Source organism: Rhincodon typus, chromosome 25 (assembly GCF_021869965.1).
Source record: "Rhincodon typus isolate 14 chromosome 25, sRhiTyp1.1, whole genome shotgun sequence".
NCBI classification, from domain to species: Eukaryota; Metazoa; Chordata; class Chondrichthyes; order Orectolobiformes; family Rhincodontidae; genus Rhincodon; species Rhincodon typus.
The window spans coordinates 20,147,807-20,171,314 of record NC_063356.1 but is presented as its reverse complement, the minus strand read 5'-3'; the positions used below and the strand labels follow the sequence as shown (position 1 = coordinate 20,171,314).

Here is a 23,508-nt window from a genome sequence, read left to right as displayed (position 1 = left end):
GGGTTCAGCAAAGATTTAACAACTGGAGAGGGTTCAGCAAAGATTTACCAGGATGTTGCGGGGACAGGACAGTTGGAGTTATAAAGGACTGATCCTTGTGGCAGACCGCTGGACACAGGCCTCCAATCCGAAAAGCAACTCTCCACCATCACCCTTTGTCTTCTACTTTTGAGCCAGTTCCATATCCAAATGGCTAGCTCTCCCTGTATTCCATGTGATCTAATCTTGCTAACCAGCCTACCATGAGGAACCTTGTCCAATGCCTTACTGAAGTCCATATAGATCACATCCACTGCTCTGCCCTCTTCAAACAAAAAATCAACTGCTAAATCGACTTGAAACCCATGGCTTAACAGAGTGAATAAGGGATGACAGTAATGTCACTGGACTAGTTATCCCAAAAGCTAATTCTCTGGGGACACAGGACCATCTCCCATCATGGCAGCTAATTTTAAAAAGCACAGAAGTAAAAAGTATTCTCTGAATAGTTTACTCATGGCCTCAGGAAAGGAAATCTGTCATCCTTGCCTGGTCTGGATCACGTGGACTTCCCACAGCATGACCAACTTTTAATTGATCTCACAGGTAATTAGAGAATGAATAAAAATATTCTGCTTCTAATCTATAAAGGCTCCTGATAATACATTTATTACTGTATGTCATGATGTTACATTCATGTTACAGTGTATACTTCCCAAATGAGTTACAAAAATTTGCTTTGAAAGGTAGTTGCAGTTTTAAAACATCACAATAATGCTTTGCCCTGCCATATTCCTTTTTTTACTAACCTGAGATGAGGTGAAGTTCCAACTGGGTTTGGTTGCCACTTCGGAAGATACAGAATCAGGACCAGCCTTCTTATCTATAAGGATCAAATCAGATAATAAGATTTTCTTTTCAACAGGCAGAATAACTGGAAGTTCAAAAGCTGAAATAAAACAGAAAATGTTGAAAATTCTAAGTGGACAGGCAGCAACTGTGGAGACAGAAAAGCAGTAACATTTTGAAACATTAATGCTGTTTCGCTTTCTACAGATGCTGCTTATCCTGCTGCATTTTTCAGCATTTTCCATAATTTTGTAGAAGATTTTCTTCCAGTTAGGAAATATCCTTGAGCATGTTCTTTTTGATGCTTTAAGCCCCTCTCCCAAATAGTCACCTATTCATGCACAAAGAAGTTTCTACTGATTTCTGAGTTTGGGTGTTAATCTTATATATATGTCCTGATATCTTGGTTTTTCCCAAGAAACTGAAATATGCAAAGAACAACCAGGGTCTAAGCCATACAATTCCAGAGCACAAATAAGTAATCACTTCTGTACATTTTGTACGTGTCCAGCAGTGCTGAAATGTTGTGGGGAGAAAAAAAGAGACAAATTAAGGATGCTTCAGGTGGGATCATTTTAGAAACAGTGATTACATTAAAAGATTTAGAACAGCCACGCAACAAAATAAGGAACAGTCGAAGCCAAAAGTATTTACCTGAATGAAAGCTAATTTCAGTGAACTAAAAGTAATCTGCCCTGGCTGGTCTGAATCAAAAATAGGCAGGCAGAATTGAATAGAGACAGGATTATTTTGGGTACAGACCAGACCCATTACCATAAGGAAAATACACTAAAATAGGGGCTCTCAAACTGAGCGTTATGATGTTTGGTGGAATGGCAAAGTTCCATTCCTTTATGGCACCAAGACTAACTGTGAAAAAGTGATTGGCACAATAGCCCTAAACCAACCGGATTGATGCCAAGCAACGACAAAAGGGAAGCAAAGTGAATACAAAGCACCCCTTAACAATAGGAAGCACTTCAAGCAGCAAGTGCCATTTATGCCCTGGATATCTGTGCACTGACCTGGTGGAGGCAGAAGCAAGGAAGTATAACTCAGGTTACAGACAGAGTGCAGGAAAATAGGGATATCACATGGCAGAAGTCAGACAGTGAATGGTAACTTCAAATCCTCTATTTGTGGGCCTGCTTGCCAATTGAATAGGATCCATTACTCAAGCTTGTGATTTTACTTCAGAGGCACTAGACTCAAAGTTGGGAAACAGTTGAAACGTGGAGAGTGGAACGGTGCTGATTACAGCACAGTGATTATGATTCCCATAGAGACCCAAAAGTTCACTAAAGATATTCAAATTCCTGGTGATTATTGAAAGAATCTCAGATTTAAGTTTCAAGGCCTTTATTATAATAAACTCAAAGCAACATTGTCTAAATACTATCAGTGTTCTTAAGAACAATAACTTTAGATTCAAATTGTTAAGTCTATGCTTCTCTTCACAGATACTGCAAGACCTGTTGAATTTCTCCATCACTTTGTTTTTATTTCAGGTCTCTAGTATCTGCAGTACTTTGCTTTTAATTTTCAAAACACTATTCAGTGGGCACCTTATACTCTAAACTACAGAAAACATCTAACTTTTGAACTAATAGGAAAATCCCCTAGGATGTTAAAAGCAAAATACTACAGAAGGTGGAAATACAAAACAAACACAGAATGCTGAGAAACTCAATAGATCTGGCAGCATCTGGGAGACAGAAATAGTCAACATTGGGAGTCCAGTATGAATCTTCTTCAGAACTGAACAAAGGTCCCCTCCACAATTAGACTATTTGTTCCTTTATGTGGGCACTTAATTCTTGCGTAACTACCACTCTTAGCTCCCAATGACTTAGTTCTTTCTTCTTTCCAACCAGTTAACTTCCAGTAGCCAAAATGACTGGTGCAGCTTAGGTTACCCTCAGGATTTCCCTCTTGAAACAAACTTAATGTTATAACCAATGAGAAGAGATAACTAATTTTACCTTCCTAACATTCCTTGTTTGATAGCAACAAGTTTTGATTTAAGAATAGGATGCTGTATTGCCAATTCATTACGTAGTTGGTTGCATGCAATTTGCAAAAATTAAGCCAGACAGCTTTCTTGAATTAAATATGGTAACAGTCGGTTTTATCAATAAAACTGACTTGGGTAGGAAAATATTACAAATTGCTACAATGTACAAACATGTCCAACTTTCCAAGAACAAACAGTCACACAGTCAAACATACTGAAAACCACAAGCTTTTAGAATGTCAGAGATGACTTCACCAAATCAGAAATGCAAGTGTTTTAACGAGTCAAAGATCCACTCATATCTGCAGACCCCCTTTCTTCAGCTGAAGTGCTGGCTAGTATGTCAGCTTCTTGGAAAGCACCACCTCTCAGAGAGGCTACCTGCTCCAGGGATGAATTCTTTTCTTTCTCAACAAAACAAAGTAAAAGTTTAGATAGTGTAGTATAGAACGCTGCCCATTCCAACAAGCTTGCACGTTCTCTGCTCAGATCCAAATTCAAACCTTTCCACAAATTGTTGTATCACATGACCTGATCATGTATTACACCTGCTCTTTTTCTTTTTTATTGCAAATATATACTTTATTCATTAAAAAAATTCTTCATATATATATAAAGAGATACTACAGCAGGTCTGTTCAGTCTTTGCGTATCAAGAAAAAAAAAAGCACTGGAAGTTGACATTCCCTGTAGTTGCAAAACCAAAGGTATTCCCTACATGCAGGAAAGTATTTACATATATTTGAGGAAAACAGAGCACCTGATAATTGAACAGACCCTCAATGAATTTGGCAGAAAGATCCTAGACTGTGGTCTTTCCCACTGCATTTTTATTGCAAAAATAATTTTTTTATGAATAAAGTAATCTTTATGCACACACACAGGTACTAAAACAATTCTGTGCAGTCTCTGCGTATAATGAACATACAAACTTTGGAAGTAGACAGTTTAAAGTATAACCATTTACAAAGCCTGACATTACTGAGCAATCTCTGACATGGAGGCAAACAATTGATCCATTATCAGAACAGGTGCCCTGGTCACTATTTACAGCTACGACCATCATGCACTGTTCACTCAGCAAGACAACCTGGCCTTCCCTTTAACTTAATCAAACAGTGATCTCAAGCTAAAGCTCACTGGATAACTAAAGAGAGAGAGAGATTAAAATAAATGAGGAAAAGAAGAATTATGGCAAACGTAGTGTTGATAATACAGCAGAGAACCAAAATTAATCAAGTACAGAGTGCATTTAAAAAGTGGAAGAAAGGCAAACGGCATGTGAGAATGGAATAGCAACCAATCTATTCAACTAGGACAAAGTCAATGCCTTTTCCTGCTGCTCTCCACTTCATGTTCTAGAAGAAATTGCTAACTTTTCAAAGCTGTTCAAGTGGGTGATATGCTGATATCTTCTTTTCTGGATTTCACCTTTTAATTTCACTCTTTTTGTTCTTGCAATTTCAAGAATTACTTTGTCTATACATGGAATTTTCAGCTTACATCTTTGCATCCACATTTCTAAGAACCATATTTTGACTCATAGATCTTTACTTATTCTGCAGGTTTCAAAAATATACAGGAAAGTGTTTCGTATTTTCTCCTAATTGCAAAATTAAAATTTGATACTAGCACATCCTACATTGTCCCAAAATTGCTTCTGGCCATCTCTAGTCACCTTATAACATTTGCATTGCATCTGCCATCCTCTGTTAGCACTTATCCTAAACAGACAACTTATCTATATTTTCCACTGTGACACTATCCACTTCAACCTTCACTCTCGATTCTTGTACTGCATTTCTTCTTACCACCATTGCTTATGTCTTTTTGGTGTCCATTCTCAATGCATATTTTAAAAGTCTAGATTTTAATTTGTCCACGACATTTTGTAGAGCCTATTCTGATTCCGTGAGCAATGCTCTGTTGTCAGTTTATGATTATGCTTCAAAACTTCTACTCCTGGAGGTACACTTAAATCTTTCATTATGGTTTCTTTGTACAGGTTGCATAATTTTGGTGTCAGCACACAGCATTGTTACACTCTCCTCAGATGAAGCCTTTCTAATTTTCCCTCTTATGGCTTGATGCTCACTATTTGGTCCCTGCATAGGCTCTGGAAAACTTTACAGTCAGTGCCATTTTTCAGCCATGTGTGCATTAACCTTGGTGATAAACATGCTTGAATGTTTTCTCATAGCCTACCTAGGCTATGTAAATATTCTTGTTTACCTTTTATAAAAGCAGTGCTTAAAGTAACAAGATCTTCCGGTCTGGATGAGACAGATGTACTGTAAGTTACTGTGTGACATGGAATGGAAATTATGGACTCCTGTTCATCCTCCTTAGATGTGGATGTCATGACAGAAGACTTTTGCGATGAAAAAAGGAGAATGAGAGAACTTGTAGTGACAAGCCAGTCAGCCCAACAGCAGGTGTGGAGAAAAGCTTAAAAACAAGAATTTAGGATAAAATTAACTGACACTTGGTTAAGTATTGCCTGAATAATTGTTAGGTAGCACAGAACTTGAATATTGCTAAACTAAAAATTTTGTCAAAGGCTTTTTATTTTCTGCTCATCAGGAAATGTTGCAACAATATCAACTCTATAAGAGTGGAGTGCTGATGGTGGAGGTGTTACCAAAGAGAATTCAACCATTAACATTGCTCGATAGTCAACAGCCAGGCTTTATATTTTAAAGCAGATAATTTAATGGAGATTGATCAAGGCATTACCCTGAGAATTGAACCAGCAAATGACAATCACCTACTTTATCGAGTATAAACAGGAGCAATGCACGTACATATTCTCTGTCTGCAAAGAACAGGCCCCTGTGTATTAATATGTAGATTCCAGAACATGCAAGTGCACCACACTGCAAACCTGACTAACAATGCTAAATTGGCTGTCAACATAATTCTTTGCACAAAGATGGTCTAACAAATGCTGTCTGATTGTAGAATCATACCTAATATTAGATACTGTGTTGAGAACTTTGCACGTACAGCTGCTAAAGGACAAGTCAGTACCTTGCTTGTTGCAAACAGCCGAAGAAGGGACAATAGTCTCTTCAGTACTCAGAACAGGCCGTGTGCATTAGGTAACACCAGCGACAATTCATTTGGAGGAAATAAAGTGCATTTACAAAGATAAGGAAAAGGAAAGAAAGCAATGAGAAGTACAAGAAGTGGTAAAAGGTGCCAATGGCGTCCAGTGAAAAGAGGAAAGGGTGGTAAGCACCATGCTGCAATCAGCTTAACCTTGTAAATTATACCACAAAGTGAGCAACATAGAAGGGAGGCCACATTTTTTCCCCTATTCATTTGTGGGCATCATGGCTGGCCAGCACTTATTGCCATTCATAGTTGCTCTGGAGAAGGTGATGGTGAGCTGTCTTCTTGAACTGCTGCAGTCCACCTGCTGTGTATTGACCCAAAATGCCAAAAGGGAGGGAATTCCAGGATTTTGAACCAGCAACAGTGAAGGAATGGCAATATATTTCCAAGTCAGATTGGTGGTGGCTTGGAGGGGAACTTGAAGGCTGTGGCGTTTCCTGTCCTTCTAGATGAAAGTGGCCAATAGGATTGGATGATGCTGTCTGAGGATCTTTGGTGGCTATCACTGCTGCTACTGAGCATCAGTGGTGGAGGGAGTGAATGTTTGTGGATGTAGTGCCAATCAAATGGGCTGCTTTGTCCTGGATGGTGTCAACCTTCTTGAGTGTTGTTGGAGTTGCACCCATCCAGGCATGTGGGGAATATTCCATCACACTCCTGACTTGTGCCTTGTAAATGGGCAGGCTTTGGGAAGTCAGGTGGTGAGTTACTTGCTGCAGTATTCCTAGCCTCTGATCCGCTCTTCTAGCCACTGTGTTTATCTGGCAGGTCGAGTTGAATTCCTGGTCAATGGCAACCCCTAGGATTTTGCTAGTGGGGGATTCAGTGATGGTAATACTACTGAATATCAAGGGGCAGTGGTTAGATTGTCTCTTACTGCTTTCCTTACTTCTGTAAATGTACCTTCTTTATTTCCTCCAAATCAATTGCCGCTCACTAATTCCAGTTTTACTCGGACTCCTTGATGCCACACTCGCTCGAATGCATTCTTGATCTCTCCTCACCTCTGGAATTCAGCTCTTTTGTCCATGTTTGAACCAAAGCTGTATTGAAGTCAGAAACCGAGTGGCCCTAGTGGAACCCAAACTGGGCATCACTGAGCATGTTATTGCTGAGCAGGTACTGCTTCATAGAAAATGTCAAACAGTGCTATCACTTTACTGATGATCCAAAAGTAGATTGATGGAGTGGTAATTGGCTGGGCTGGATTTGTCCTATTTTCTGCGTACAGGACAAACTTGGGCAGTTTTCCACATTGCTGGGTAGATGCCACGTTGTAACTGTATTGGAACAGCTTGGCTAGGGGAGCAAGTTCTTGAACACAAGTCTTCAGTACAATTGACAGAATGTTATCAAGGCACATAGCTTTGCAGTATCTAGTGCCTCCAACCGTTTCTTGATATCACGCCAAATTAATTGAATTGGTTGAAAACTGGTATCTACAATGCTGGGGACCACTGGAGGAGGCAGAGAGGGATCTTTAAAGTTTTGGCAAAATCTGTAGCTCGGGTTGTGGGCGAAGTTGTTGACTTGCTCGCCGAGCTGGCTTGTTCTTGTTCAGACGTTTTGTCACCATGCTAGGTGACATCATCAGTGGGGCCTCCGATGAAGTGACGTTATTCGACTCCGCTTGGAATTTATACTGTCCGGTCCATTATGGTGAGTAGCATCATTTCCGGTTTTGAACTGTATGGGTTTGTTTATGGGGTCCAATTCTGCAAGTTGATTGCATTACGGGTGGAGAACCATGCCTCTAGGCGCGTCTATGTTTGGCTTGGGCTACTATGGTTACCTTGTCCCAGTTAAGCAGATGGCCTTCATTGTCTGAGCGTACCGATATTATGGACAGTTCGTCGGGCCGTTTTGCTGCTAGTTGATGTTCATGTATTCTGATGGCTAGTTTCCTTCTTGTCTGTCCAATTTAAGGTTTGTGGCAGTCATTGCATGGTATTTTGTAACCCACGTTGGTTCTGCATGTTGTGGGAATGGGGTCTTTAACCCTTGTGAGAGTGTTTTTCGTAGAGTGGTTGTCGGCTTGTAGGCCACCATGATTCCTCGTGGTCTTAGGAGTCTTGTTGTCAGTTCCGATATGTTCTTGATGTAGGGCAGTGTGGCCAGTGTGTTAGGGCATACTGTGTCCTTCTGTTGTTGTCTGTTTAGTAGGCATCTGCGAATGAAGTTGCGGGGATATCCATTTATAGTGAGGATTTTATATAGGTGCTCTTCCTCTTTCCTGCGTAGATCCAGAGTGTTGCAGGGTGTCCTGGCCTGTTTAAATAGTGTTCTAATGCTCTCCTTAATATCGGAACACTCAGACAATGAAGGCCATCAGTTTAACCGGGACAAGGTAACCATAGTTGCCCAAGCCAAATATAGACACGCACGGGAATTCCTCGAGGCATGGTTCTCCACCCATAATGCAATCAACAACCATATAGAATTGGACCCCATATACAAACCCATATAGATTAAAACCGGAAATGACACTACTCACCATAACAGACTAGACAGTATAAATTCCAAGTACAGTAGAATAACATCGCTTCATCGGCGGCTCCACTGATGATGTCACCTAGCATGGTGGCGAAACATCTGAACGAGAACAACCGCAGAGATGGATCATCCACTTGACACTTCTGGCTGAACATTGTTGCGAATGCTTCAGCCTTATGTTTTAAGGAGAATATTGCAGATAATGGACAGATGCAGATTTTTGCAAGGAATAGGGAGAGATGTACAAAACACCATCAGCAATGCCTACCTAAGAATACACCCAAATTGACCCGGGAAGACCAATCAATATCTACATGTTGTGCTAACACTGATCAAAAGGGCCATAGGAGCGGTACACAGATTTAACAAGGCCCCTCCCACTACGTTAGAGAAAAATGTGCTGCTTGGTCACTACTGACCAATTTACAGGATAGGGGGTAAGCCTATCCCACAAGAAACTGTTCAGCAACAAATGTTGCTTGAATAATGTGATCAGAGGTTACTTCCAGATGAATTACAATTGAATTCAGATCAGGGAACACATTTTACAGGATGAGGGATCAAAGAGGGATTAAGTTGCAGCAAGTAATTAAGATGACACATGGAATTTTGGTCTTTATTAATAGGGAAGTTAAAACTAGGGAAAGCATTGTTACAACAGCAGAAGGTGCGAGTAAGGCTGTACCTATAGTAGAGTGTATAGTTTTGGATTCTCTGCATGAGCTGAGAGGATAGACATACCAGCATCAACATCCTTGAAGCAGCCAATAGCACCAGCATGGAGGTAATGATCATCGAAACCAACTCTGTTGGGCCAGCCGTGAGCTTAGGATACCGGAGTTCGGATTGTCAAAGCGATTCATCTTCGCCAAGCTCGAGAAAAGCACTCAAACAAGACTCTTAACTAGTATCTGGGTAATTAGGGATGGGCAATAAATGCTGGCTTTGCCAGCAATGCCCTCATGCCGTGAACAAAAAAGAAAGACAGGTAAACAAATTATGAGAAGGCTGTAAAATCTGCTGCATGGACTGTGATGCAAAGTTTGGGATTAGCTGATTATATTAAAAAAAGAGAAGTCTAGGCCAGAATGGAACAGGTTGAGATATCCAACGTAGGAGATACAGTGGTGGTGAAGTTACACCTGAGGAGCGAGGACTTGGACAACAATGGACAGGACATTGTGAAGTGATCACAATTAGTGAATCATGAGAAGCATAGCCATGAAAGGAAGATGTCATTGGAAGCACTGACCATAATTGAAGCAAGAAACTACCTGATTTAGATCTTCTAGAATACTTAGCTACTGGAGTAGATCTACCATGCAAGGCATGGTAGTGACACGTGTTATGGGGATACTACTTTCCAAGTATCTCCAGAGGGGCAATTAACAAACTGATGATTCTGTAATAATCACTGGATCCCCTAGGAAAACTGACAGTTGACATGGACATGTAGATGTAACTGTGTGCAAGTTGGCTGTACTGCCACCATGCTCATCTATTACTGGCAGAAACATTTTGGCACTTTTCTGGAAATCCCAGTTATACCAGGATCAACACCCATTAAGACATTATGTAGAGTAGAGAACATGGGGTAATTAGGGTAAATCTTACGTCAAATATCATAATATACCACTACTGGTAGAGAGAGGATACAAGTATATGGTACAATTACAGTACAGCTAGTTGTGTACGAGATGGGTATAGAATAGAAGCCACTCGAGTAGTGTATGCTCACCCGATACACATAAAAGTCAAGATGTGGATTTAATGTTACAATGGAAACTATACCAGCAGTAAAAGAGCCAACAGGGTCCAGACCCGAAACGTCAATTTTCCTGCTCCTCCGATGCTGCCTGGCCTGCTGTGTTCCTCCAGCTCCACACTGTATTGTCCACATCAAATGCAAAGACTTTAAGTACTATTTATTTCCCAGGTTGCAACGTTATTTGCTGCAGGTTTTTGGGAGGTCTGCACCTCAAATGATCTCTCTCCTCTTAATTTCGTGACGAACTTCTAACTTAGAATCAGAACAAAACCTGTGGCTGATCAGCTATTTTCTTTCCCCACAAAAACATCTGGTGCCTGTGTGTCCCACCAAAATGTCAAAACCTTATTTCCAGACAAGTTATATGCTGTTGTATAACCATTAAGTGACTACACAATTCCATTTTTCCTTCTAATTATGAAAAACAATGAATAAATCAATCTTTACGTTTCCAGTTTATATAGTCCCACATTCCCAAATGTATCTAGCTCTTCAAGCATGAACGGATGCATTCTCCAGAGCAACGCCTCTCCCAGAGTCACTTGCCAACCAATCATCTCTCTCATGTAATATAAATGTTTGTTTTCCCCTTGAATTGGTATTCCTGCAAAATATCCTGATGGAACGAAGATGCAAAGCTTCAACAATATTTGTTGATTAAAGTTAGTAATGTATAGATTTACTAACGGCAAAGAAAGTTTGATGTTAAATGAAAATAGTGCAGCCAAGATTATGAAATGCCTACTGAAAATCCATATTTAAAAAAAATCACAGTAGTAGGCAAAATAAAATCCCATGGTATCAAAGAAAGTGTGGCTGTATGGATGCAAATTTACTTGAGACAGGAAGCAGAGAGTAGCAAAGCATTGTTGTTTTTCAAAATGGAGTTAAGTACAGATGGGTGACCCAGCAGTTTGTATTGAGCCACTGCATAGTGACATGGACTTTAGGAGACAGATCATAATTTCAAAGTTCACAAAATGCAATAAACTATGAGGAGAATAGTGACAGACTTTAGAAGATGAGCAGACACAATGAAGTAGATCTGTGTGTTAATTTTCATTTAACATGCAGAAAAATGTGAGATGGTTAATTTTGGTAGATAGGAGGAGGATAGAAAGTCAATGGTATAAATTTCAAGGTGATGAGAAAGTAGTATGACCTGAGGTTATACGTACTCAAATCTTTCTTAGCAAGATGTTGAGAAGGCTGTTAAAAAAATGCACGTGGCCTTAATATAGAGTACAGAGCATGGATATTCTCTAAAGCTTCATAAAATTGGTTAGGCCTCAGCTGAACTGTTCAGCAAAGACACTAAACTTTAGAAAGGATATCAAGGCCTTGGAAAAACTGTTCAAGACATTTACCAGAATGGTACCAGAGATAAAGGAAGTTCAGTTAGATAAGGTGATTGGTGAACTTGTGGTAGATCATCCTAGAGCAGAGTTGGTTAAGAGGAGACAGAAGTGTTCAAAAAAGTGAACTATTTTGAGAGAATAAATGAAGATACATTGTTTCCAAAGGCAAAAGAATCAGTAGCCAGTTGACAAAGATCAAAGCCACAAGTGAAAAAATCACAAGCTTTTTTTTTCTCCATACTCGAATGGTTATCATCCTAGATGTGCTACTAAAAAACATAGTGAAAGCCAATTTAATTGCTACTTTCAAAAAGGAGCAAAACAAATAGATGAAAAATTGCAGTTGTCTGGAGTCAAAGCCAGAGAGTTGAACTAATTGGATACTTCTTTTAAAACAGGCACAACGGGCAGAACAGCTACCTTCTGGGCTGTTAACATTCTACACGATCACCTCCAAGATGAATTTGCTTAATTTAAAATATTATGGAAGGGCAAGAGTATAATCTGCTTTGCTGCCAAAATGTCCCTGAGGACTTAACTATTTTAAGAAACCTATCAATTACTGTACAAGAAATAAGCTCATTCAGTCAGGTCATTTCAGCAAACAATGATGAGTAGCTGTATATATAATTAGTTTTCTATAAGGAATGGCAGAAAACACAACTTAAATTGCATTATAAAGAATCAGGGGATTTAAAATTATTGCCTCAAGATTAAAAAAAAAAATCAGTATCAGTTCAAATCCTAATCATGTCAACGGGGGACTTGAAATTCAGTTAAAGAAATTAATCTGAATTAAAAAGCTAGTCTTCAATAATGTTCACTGTAAAACTACTAACATTCCATAAAAATTCTGAGTTGCCTAATGCCCTTTGGGTGAGCAAACTTGATATTCTTAACAAGTCTGCCCTACTTGTTACTCCAGGCCCACTGTAATATTGTTGACTCAATTTAGTTGCATCAAAACTGCCCCAAAAACCAATAATGAAACCAGATCAGAGATAGTAGGAACTGCAGATGCTGGAGAATCCGAGACAACAAGGTGCAGGGCTGGATGAACACAGCAGGCCAAGCAGCATCACAGGAGCAGAAAGGCCGACGTGTCGGGCCTAGACCCTTCATCAGAAAAGGGGGAGGGGAAGGGGGTTCTGAAATAAATAGGGAGAGAGTGGGAGGCGGATAGAAGATGGATAGAGGAGAGGATAGGTGGAGTGGAAACAAACAGGTCGAAGAGGCGGGAATGGAGCCAGTAAAGGTGAGTGTAGGTGGGGAGTTAGGGAGGGGATAGGTCAGTCCAGGGAGGACGGACAGGTCAAGGGGGCGGAATGAGGTTAGTAGGTAGGAGATGGGGGTGTGGCTTGAGGTGGGAGGAGGGGATAGGTGGGAGGAAGAACAGGTTAGGGAGGCGGGGACGAGCTGGACTGGTTTTGGGATGCGGTAGGGGGAGGGGAGATTTTGAAGCTTGTGAAATCCACATTGATACCATTGGGCTGCAGGGTTCCCAAGCGGAATATGAGTTGCTGTTCCTGCAACCTTTGGGTGGCGTCATTGCGGCACTGCAGGAGGCCCAGGATGGAGATGTCGTCTGAGGAATGGGAGGGGGAGTTGAAATGGTTCGCGACTGGGAGGTGCAATTTTTATTGCGAACCGAGCGTAGGTGTTCTGCAGACCTGTTTGTTTCCTCTCCTCTATCCATCTTCTATCCGCCTCCCCCACTCTCCCTATTTATTTCAGAACCCCCTTCCCCTCCCCCATTTCTGATGAAGGGTCTAGGCCCGAAACGTCAGCCTTTCTGCTCCTATGATGCTGCTTGGCCTGCTGTGTTCATCCAGCCCTGCACCTTGTTGTCAATGAAACCAGATCATCTGGCTTCAACCCATGCTCAACAAATGCATACTCAGCCTAGTTAACCCTGCAACTCCTACTTGTGAAGATTTCTGCCAAAATTGGAAAAGCTTTCCCACAAGCCAGTAAAACAACAGACTGACATTCTCAACTTCCAAGAATCAAATTCTACAATCAATATCCCAGACCACTCCATCACCATCCCTGTGCATGGAATGCACAGGGCAGGACAGACCCACCAGACATAGTGACAAGGTCATATACAGCAAGGACAGAATGTTTCTGAAAACCCTGAAGCATCAACACCACCAGAACCCATAAAGGTTCAGGCTTTAGGTCCAACATTGCCAAGAAAACCGCCAAATGATTACCATCTATCACCTTCCCTCAGCTGAGTCAAGATCCATTTCAAACACTATCCTGAAGAAGCACCGAGGGTTGCAGGTCACAATGTCCTCTGGCCGTGCAACCTCAACACGGGTTACCAAAAGTGGTTCAGTAGAACAGAAGAATGTCGAGTACAGAAGAATGTAGCTAACACATACGGTTGTCACAGGTAGCATAGAAACCAAATTGAAAGGAAAAACCAACTTTACCTCATCTTCACTAAACTATCCTTCATGGATGTAGCTGTCTGTCTGTGACACTATTGGTGGGAATGACAAATGCTATTCTTCATGAAAACAAAGTCTAATCTTCATGGTAAGGGTAGTTTGCAACATCTAATTATCGTCATGCCAAATAGATAGATTCAGAACAGATCTAGCAACTCAAACAGAGCATCCATGAGGCCATCAGCAACAAGTGATTTGTATTCCACTACAATTCATCACCTCACAATCTTATGTGTTGTTATAAAGTGGAGGTTGACCCCCTTCTCCCCCTAACTAAAACCAAAACCCCTGACCAGCGCACCTCGCCCTATAATCTGTTAAAAGGGCCCCCAAATCTGTTAAAGAAGTGGTTAAATACAAAAAAAACCCTTTATAAATCAACAAGTAACAATTTATTTATCTAACTCAAACAGTGAACAAACTAACTAAACTATTAATAAACCCATTCTAACTACTAACTATTTCTAAATAAAACAAGATTATAATGGTATGCTGTCCCAATAAATAAGTCCCATTTATATAAAATAAATTTGGAAAAAAAAAAAAAATTCGAATTTAGTCTCTCGAAATTACACCAGGTCACGTCTTCCGGAATGTTCTGTGTCTTCGCCGATAAATTCTTCTGTCAGGAACATTAACTATTTGTGCCGTAGGTACCTTTAATTTACATGGAGTTTACTCTAAGGCTTAGGGAATTTTGTGATAGCCAATGGTTCCCTCTTTTAGAGCTTAGAGCTCAGAGCTGTTCTCTAGGCAGATGACAGTTTCCTCTTCCCCACGATTTTCCAAGTGCCCTCATCTTTTATACCTCTGATGACATGTCAATTTCTTACAATAAGATTGGTCTTATGTTATCAAAAGCATCATATTTAAATTTTAATTGGTTTTTGGTATCTAAGGGCCTGGTTTAAATTAATTGGCTAAATTCAAAAACCTGTTGTCTTGGCAAAAATGCTGCTTTGTTTGCTAACAGTTATAGCCTTTTGATACGGATGTTTCAATTCAGGTGCTGTATGCACCTGCAAACCCACAGACCTTTTTTTTGAATCTCTAAGCATAGAGAATCACCTTTTACAAACGCAAACACAGGCAAGTTACAAGCACCAAATTCTAATGTCCTGCCTTCTGATCCACAAGTACTCTACCCAACTTCGCAACAGTATCCATCATTAACATTAAGCCACTGAGTCAATAAGGAATACAGCAAGAGCAACATCAGACATATTTAAAAATGAGGCACCAGCCTGGTGAAACATAGCACAGGACGAAAGATATGTCGAACAGCAGGAGAATATCATATATATAACCACAACATCCAATAGCCAACAGATCAAATTAATATTCTGCAGGCTTGTCATATCCAAATCTGAATTGTGGAGGCCAAATGACCAACAGAAGAAAAGTTCACACATATTCCCATCTTCAATGATGGAGGAAGTCCTCTCATGAGTGTAAAGACAAGGTTGAAGCATTTATAACAATCTTCAGCTAAAAGGGCTAAATGGATGTTCTGACCTTTCTAAGGAAGGATCACTGGACCCAAAATGTTAATTTTGTTTTCTCTCCACAGGTGCTGTCAAACCGGCTGAGATTTTCCAGCAATTTCTGATTTTATTTCTGTTTCCCATTCACAGAACTTATTGGGATGATTCTTGTGCTCATTAGGATGTTGGTTCTGGGTCTTCCTTCTCCAGATGCTTTCATTGGTTTTCAGGAGGTAAAAGTTCCTACTTATAAAAGGCCTTGGACTTCATAATAAAAAGTCACAGCATATAGCCACTGATGATAGAACACCGATTTTCTTCAGATTTAAAGTGACTTTTACTTCAAACGGCAGAGAGCTCCGGGGCTGGAGGAGATCTGATGTCTTCTTCCTGTCTTGCTCAAAGCTTCAAGCTATTCAGGTGCACAAGAACCAATCACATTTGCTGACAGGCAGAAGGCTTTCATCATCGATAACTTGTCACCAGTCCACAAACCAACCAGCTACCTGCTGCTGGCTGAATCTGTGTACACATACTCTTGGCTCCAACTTGCCTGTACCTTCTCTTTCGACTACCACTTGAATCAGCAACTGTGAGAACAGGACTTAAAATGGTGTCAAGTTCTTTACTTTCAACAGCATGCAGTATTTCTTTCAGCAATCCGTGGCTCTATGACTGTCTTTTCCTACTTCAGTCCAAAATTAAAAATAGAGAAACATAAAAATAGTCCTTACAAAGACCATATTTAATCCAACAAGTCCCAGTAAAATTGAATCAATGAGAATCAAGGAAGAAAAGTCTGCACTGTTTCAAGTCATACCTTCATCTAAGAAACCAAAGCAACTTAGCACGAGGACATTATTGCTCGAGTTCCTTAGGGCAGTGTTTTAAGACCAATTGTCTTCTGCTGTTTCACCAAATATTTCTTCCAGCGTAAGGTTAACAAGGGGATGAGGTACAGTGATGATTACACAAAGTGTTTCCCTTTAATTCACAACTCTTATAATACTGAAGAAATCTATGCCCACATGCAACTAAGACCGAATCAACATACAGGCTTGGGCTAACAAGTGGTCAGTGCGATGTGGAATTCACAACACAGGAGTGATTGGAAGTGACCATCTCCAAAAAGTGAGAACCTGAGACATTCCACTGACTTTCAAGGACACTAGCATTAACGAATGCCTCACTACCAAGATTCTGACCAGAAATTCAACTGTCCAGCCACATAAATATTGTAGTTACTACAGCAAGCTCTTACACACCAATCTTAATATTTTCTTCTGTACCAAATGTTGTCTTATAATATTCCTGCAAAGTACCCTAGAATATTTTACAATGTTACGGATCAACAATAGCTAGCTTTTCAGGAGCACCAGCAATTCTATGAGTTTCTCAGCACTGAATGACACAGTGATACTGGGGAGAGTATTTTGAAGCAGTGTCTGGGTCAGGCATGCATTCTGCAGTTGCATTAACACTGAATTCTTGCTGGTTCTGTCAGTTCTGCGGTCAAACGACACCCTGGCAATAACAACTTTTGTTTCTGTGTTTTCTAAAGCACTGAATTATTCATCAAGTTTTTTTTTTTTTTAAAAAGTCTCATTCAAATGCTCATAAACAGCTTTTCAAACAACCCTATACTTCTTACAGAACTGAAATACTAAACTAAAACCATGTGTTCCCTTCTTAACACAATATAGAAAAACAAATTAAACTTTAAGCTACATATGGTTCTGTCCACTTTGGAATCCATACTTCCAAATCATTCCAATTAAATGAAGAACATTGATCACAATCCGGTGATGCCTTTTGTTTGAGTCACATCTGTCAGTTATGTAAAAATTATGTTAATGACTTGATCATTCCAAAGAATTATAAATCAACTTTATTTTACACACAACCTTAAAAATCCATAACCGGTGGTGTTAATTGCAATTTTATTGAAAAACATGTTTGGCTTCGTGAAAACTCCTGACAAATGGTTATCACAGTAGTTGTAAACTGAATGTAAAAGGTGTGAAATTTGGTTTAAGTAGAAATTGAGTGCAAATGGAGAAGGTTGCAATGCTTTTCTGCCTTCAATTCTTGTGGTTATCCATATCACAAGAAAATATTTATTTCATGTTAATTAAATACACATACTCTAATTAAAATGGAAGAAAATATTGTCCACACACATTCAAATGCCAGTGAAGTTGACATGTCACAACTGCAGCATTGTGAAAAGCTGCGTACAGCATTGCAATCCTGGACATTACATGTGCAGTAATTGCCCACTTCACCTTGAAGTTGTTGAAGTGCAACCCGAAAATGTAAACAACATAGGCATCAGGTATGGGTAAAGTTACCTCGACATTTTAATCCAGGAGGCCAGTCACACCCCTGGGTTGGAGAGTGGTCTGTTTAGTGGTTAGGGCCTGAAGGGCAAAACTTCAAATCAGGTAAGAGCAACCCAGGTGCAGTGCTGGAGGAGCCTCTGCCCCTGTCCATGTCCAACTGTGCCTCTGTAAATGAGAGCAGGCAATTCAAGATTTCAGAGTAGCTGGCCATGGCACCGTGGTACAAGAGGCAATTCAAGTTGGAGTGAAAAGAAATATCATAGTGGCATGGTACCATAGTTATGGGGTAAATATTGCCCTGTGCAGCTCTAAGTGGAAGGTCCCACTGCTTTTACCTCTGGGTAAAATTGTTCAAGACATAACTTTGCAACTGAGCATAATTTGAGCTATGATAATTGGATGGTTACCCTCTACCCTCCATGAAATAAGCAATTACATAAGTAAAATGATGAATAACGCCCTGTTGAAGACGTTTGAGAAGCTCTGGTGCAAATTGTTTAAACAGAATTGCAAAGATGATAAAATTCTGGATTACACCAGAGTCAAACACAAATTGGCATAGGATTGAACAGACCAGAGAGGTGACTGCATGGCTGATAAAGTGGTGTGAAAGACAGGAATTTCAATTCATTAGACACTAACATTTGTACACTGGCAGGCTGCACCTAAATTGGCTGGGCCATTGGCCCTAAGAGTCATGTAACATGGACTACAGTTACAATATTCATCTAAAAAGGGGGAGGTCGTGTAGGGGGAGATAATTCAAGGGGAAACTTTTCAACGTAAAGAGAAAAGTCAAGGTCACAGAACAGTGCAGCAATCTAGGCAAAGATAAGGAGACTATGCGACAGGAAGATACAAAATTTAATGGTAATAGTGTATCTGTGAATAAGGTCAAATGGGGAAAATTGGTCAAAGTTAAAATTAATATGAAATGAACTTTTTTCTAAGTACAAGAAATATCCATAACTAAACAGAAATTAATGATGCGGATAGAGATAATTGGGTTTTATCTGACGATCATTACAGGCATGACTGTGTGGTGACTAAAGCCGGAAATGAAATATTCTAAGTTATTGTTTCAAGAAAAATTCTAAAATGAAGAGGTGCGGGGATAGCTTCGATAGCATAGGGTGAAGTATAGTGGTAGGAAAGATCTTGATTCAGAACAGCAGAAATCAGAATTAGTATGGGTGAAGATTAGAAATAGCAAGTATCATAAAACACTGGGGACAGTAGTTATTCAGTTGAATACTGCACTTATCAAGAAGTAACAGGAGTTTATACAAAGGTGATGTGATAACTACGGGGAACAGTTCAGAGAAACTAGGCACACCAAATAAGCAGAAGCAGTCTGGAAGGTTAGCTCATGGAATGGATTTGAGAAAGTTTCTGAGAACAATATGCAGTGGATCCCACCAAAGATGTGGTATTTCACATTTTGACTTATGTCATAGAATGGGGTTATTTAGTAATCTCATCATACAGGATCACTGGGAAAGCGAGAGAAACTCAAATCCAAAAGTGAATTATTGACTTTATTTAAGTACAATGACATGAGAAAGATGGTGGTGTAATGGTAATATCCAGAAACTAAGGATTCATTTAATTAATAAAATCTGAAATGAAAAACAAGTCTCAATAATAGTGATCCATGAAACTTTCAACAGTCATAAAAAACACCCCATCTGGTTCATCGCCATCCTTCACAGAAGTAAGTTTGTCATCCTCACCTGGTCTGGCCAGCAGAACCACTGCAAATTTTAAATGCCCTCTAAGGGCCTAGCAAGCTCTCTTCCAAGAAAGAAATGTCGGCCATGATAGCAACTCCCACATCTCATTGAAGATGAAAGAGAAGAAAAAGCAGCCTTGGACAGAAGAATAAATTAAACAAATTTAGTAGTGTATAGAAGAAACATGTTTATTGAGACTTAAGGTGGAATTTGTTTCCATGATTTAAGGCAGAAACAGTGAGGATTAAATTGGGTAAATGGAGGGACACAAAAAGAGTTTGAGCGGATTGTAGGAAGAAGGTAGGTTAATGTGACTTAGAATAAATTGCTCACTTGGAAGGGAAATACCACCACGAACAAATGCATGGTGTGGCCAAGTAACTTTTATGTATTTCTACCAAAAGCAACAGAGAAGGACGCATCACCAGGTGAAAACTATTGTTTTCTACTCTTCAGAATCAGCCATTTCTGTCACAGGTGTCATGACCCATGATACCCTTCCCTAATAAAAATTTGTTAACCTCAGCATCTAATGCCTTTTTAGGGAGTGTTCTAAGTTTTGGTGACTCCGAAATGGCTGAATTTTAAAGGTATTTGCATTGTGTTCTCTACTTCCATCAAGAGGAAATTTTTTTTTTCATAATTAGACATTCAGATTCGAGAGCTTTCTACTCCAAAAAAAAAAGGTAGATTGCTAGATTCGACAATCTGCCAACTGCAGTTATCAAGAAGTGTTGCTGTTAAGATCAAAATTAATGGCTGTGAAATTAAAAATGTACCAGAATGTCAAGCCCCATGATATCACTGCAACCATATGTATCCATGTCATAAGTGGATCCTTCTCAAAGCAGTTTTGAATCACATTAAGATTGGAATCTACTTTACCCAAAGATACTTCACATGCAAACCAAAGTGATCAGAAACATCCAAGATTGATATTAAAAATATAATCTATATCTTTTCAAATTGTAACAGATCTGTTATTTATCAAATGCATCGATATTAGTTGCCTTACATAGATAGCTGATTTAAAAGTAATCACAATTAAGATTACATAACACCACTGCCATTTGATGCTTACAAGAATAGAATTATAAAATTGGAATAAATCACAACACAAGTATAAAACATCCCTAGAAAGTCAGGCTTTTCACAATGAAAGAAGTATTGTTAAATGTATTGGAAAACATGCACAATACGTCTGGTTATTTGTAAATATTTAAATATTCTTTATTGGTCAATATACTACTTTTAACTGAGTAATGTAAGTTGTGGGCATACTGAAATGTGTAGGTGCACTAATTGTGAGATCATAATTTACTGCAGTGAGATACAATTGTAGGTGCCTTGAAGCAAAATTCAGGTGTTCAGTTCATAATGCATTTGTTAACTGCATTAACTGTAACAAAACAAAGGGAGTTAATCATACAATCCTTTGCTTGTAGCCAAGGAAATGCTCTGCATTTGTGTAACCATGGTAGTTTTTTTAAAATTGCACAGAGGCAAATATCCTGTGTAAGAATTAACCAGAATTAAAATTTGTAGTTCACCTCAGCATCTAATGCCTTTTGAGGGAGTGCTCTACATTTTTGTGTTTTCACTTCAAATGGCTGAATTTTTAAACATCTTTGCATCCTGTTCTCTATTCCCATCAAGAGGAAATTGTTTCTCTGAATGGACCCCATCTAACTTTTTCATAATTATAAATTTGGATTCCAGCTCCTTTGAGAGAAAGGCCAGCAGCACATTCACATTTTGATTATTTGTTGTTTCTCGTGCACTAGATTTCACTGAATTGTGTGAATCTCTTTACTCAGCAGCAGTTCTGAGTCTCTCTTAATTTGAAAAGATCCAAAGTAGATCCCTTCACCCTTGGCTTACATTTTGTTCATACAATCAAAATTCATTTAAAACCTCCTGTTCCCCTCTTTACATCCTTTTGCACCTCCTAATTTATTGCCATCTGCAAACCCCAATAAAAACTCTTGCTTTATCCAAATTTTTAGTATGCTTGACAAAAAGTTGAAGTCCAAATACAAATCCTGAAGGAACTCTACTTGTGACATTTCTTACATAACACAACATTTCCTGTAACATTACTCTATCATCCAAACAATTCTTTATATGTCAGACCAGACTCAAACATTAACTCTATTTCCTTTTCTACAGATGCTGTCAGACCTGCCGAGTTTCTTCAACATTCTCTGCATTTGTTCTTGTTTTCACGAAGGTTCAGAAGAGTGATGAATGATTTAATGTGATTCCATGAAGTCCTGAATGGTCTTGACAAGAGGGATGTGGAAAGAATATTTAATCTTGTGAGTCCAGAACCAGAGGACACTTTTAAAATTAGGAATCACGCTTGAAAGAACAGAGATGAGGAGAAGTCTTTTCTCTTGAGTTGAAAGACTTTGGAGCACTGACTAAGAAGGTGGTGATGGTGGTGAGTCGTTGAATATTTTTAAGGCAGAGGCATAAAGATTCTTGTGAGACAACAGAACCAAGACTATAACATATCAGCTATACAGCCTTATTGAATGGTGTAGCATGCTTAAAGACCCAAATATCTATAACCATTTCAACGACCGCTGCCACTGTTATGGAGAATATGAATACACCAATACTGAATGCAGTGGGGAACAACAACAGCAAATCCATTCACTTATTCCTATTTACATAGAACAATGAGCTGTTGATGTAAATGTCAGCAGGATTTTAATTCATAGACTTCGGTGAGTTCACACGGGAAAGTTAATATACCAACAGCATGAGACATTTAAGCAGATATTTCATAACACTGAGCAAAAATTTATTCTGGACATGGCTGACAAAGTTAATTAGTTAAAAAAGATGGTCAAGGAGTGAATCCAATCAAAAACTAGAGGAAAGTAGGGGGAGAAAAGATCAGTGGTAGACCAAAAGACTGCAGCTTTTCTTAAGTAATCAACAGTGGATGACTAAGAAGCTAATGGGGGAAACATTTGATTATGAAACTAATTTGGCAAAAACTGTAACAACAAAAGAGCTTCCAAGGATATATAAAATCAGAGTAACTAACATTTTATGGTGGGACAGTTGACGAGCAGTGGAGGACTTTCAAAGCAATTTTTCAAAGTGCTCAGCAAAAGTATATTCCAATGGAAAGGAAGGACTGTAAGAAAAAGGGTAATCTGCCATGGGTGTCTAAAGAAATAAGGGAGGCTATCAAATTGAAAGAGAAGGCATACATAGTGGCCAAAAACAGCATGAAACTAGAAGATTGGGAAAACTTTAAAGGTCAACAGAAAGCCACAAAAAGAGCTATAAAGAAAAGTAAGGTAGAACATGAGAAAAAACTAGCACAGAATATAAAGACAGATAGCAAAAGTTTCTATAAATATATAAAACGAAAAAGAGTGGCTAAAGTAAACGTTGGCCCTTTAGAGCATGAGAAGGGGAATTTAGTTATGGGATATGATGAAACGGCCGAGGCATTGAACAAGTATTTTGTATCGGTCTTCACAGTGGAGGACACTAATAACATGCCAGTCATTGACAAAGAGATGAAGGTAGGTGAGGACCTGGAAACAATCATTATTACGGAAGAAGTAGTGTTGGGCAAGCTAACGGAGCTAAGGATTGATAAGTCTCCTGGCCCTTACGGAATGCATCCCAGGGTACTAAAAGATGGCGGGAGAAATAGCAGGTGCGCTGGCGGTAATTTTCCAAAATTCGCTGGACTCTGGGGCAGTCCCAGCAGATTGGAAAACAGCAACTGTGACACCACTGTTTAAAAAGGGAAGTAGACAAAAGATGGGGAATTATAGACCTGTTAGCTTAAGCTCTGTAGTAGGGAAGATGCTGGAGTCTATTATCAAGGAAGAAATAGCAAGGCATCTTGATAGAAATTGTCCCGTTGGGCAGACGCAGCAT

The 23,508-nt window shown here is 39.4% G+C and overlaps 1 protein-coding gene across 6 annotated transcripts in view; it reads right to left on the bottom strand.

Annotated features, from left to right (window-relative positions):
• The window catches only part of LOC109928668 (ankyrin repeat and SAM domain-containing protein 1A-like), a 210,066-nt gene that overhangs the window by 176,044 nt on the left and 10,514 nt on the right, over positions 1-23,508 (bottom strand). For all 6 annotated transcript variants that reach the window (XM_048612023.1, XM_048612025.1, XM_048612026.1 and 3 more), the window contains exon 3: positions 789-862. In XM_048612023.1, coding sequence (XP_048467980.1) covers positions 789-862 — 74 coding nt within the window. The remainder of the gene's footprint in view (positions 1-788; positions 863-23,508) is intronic.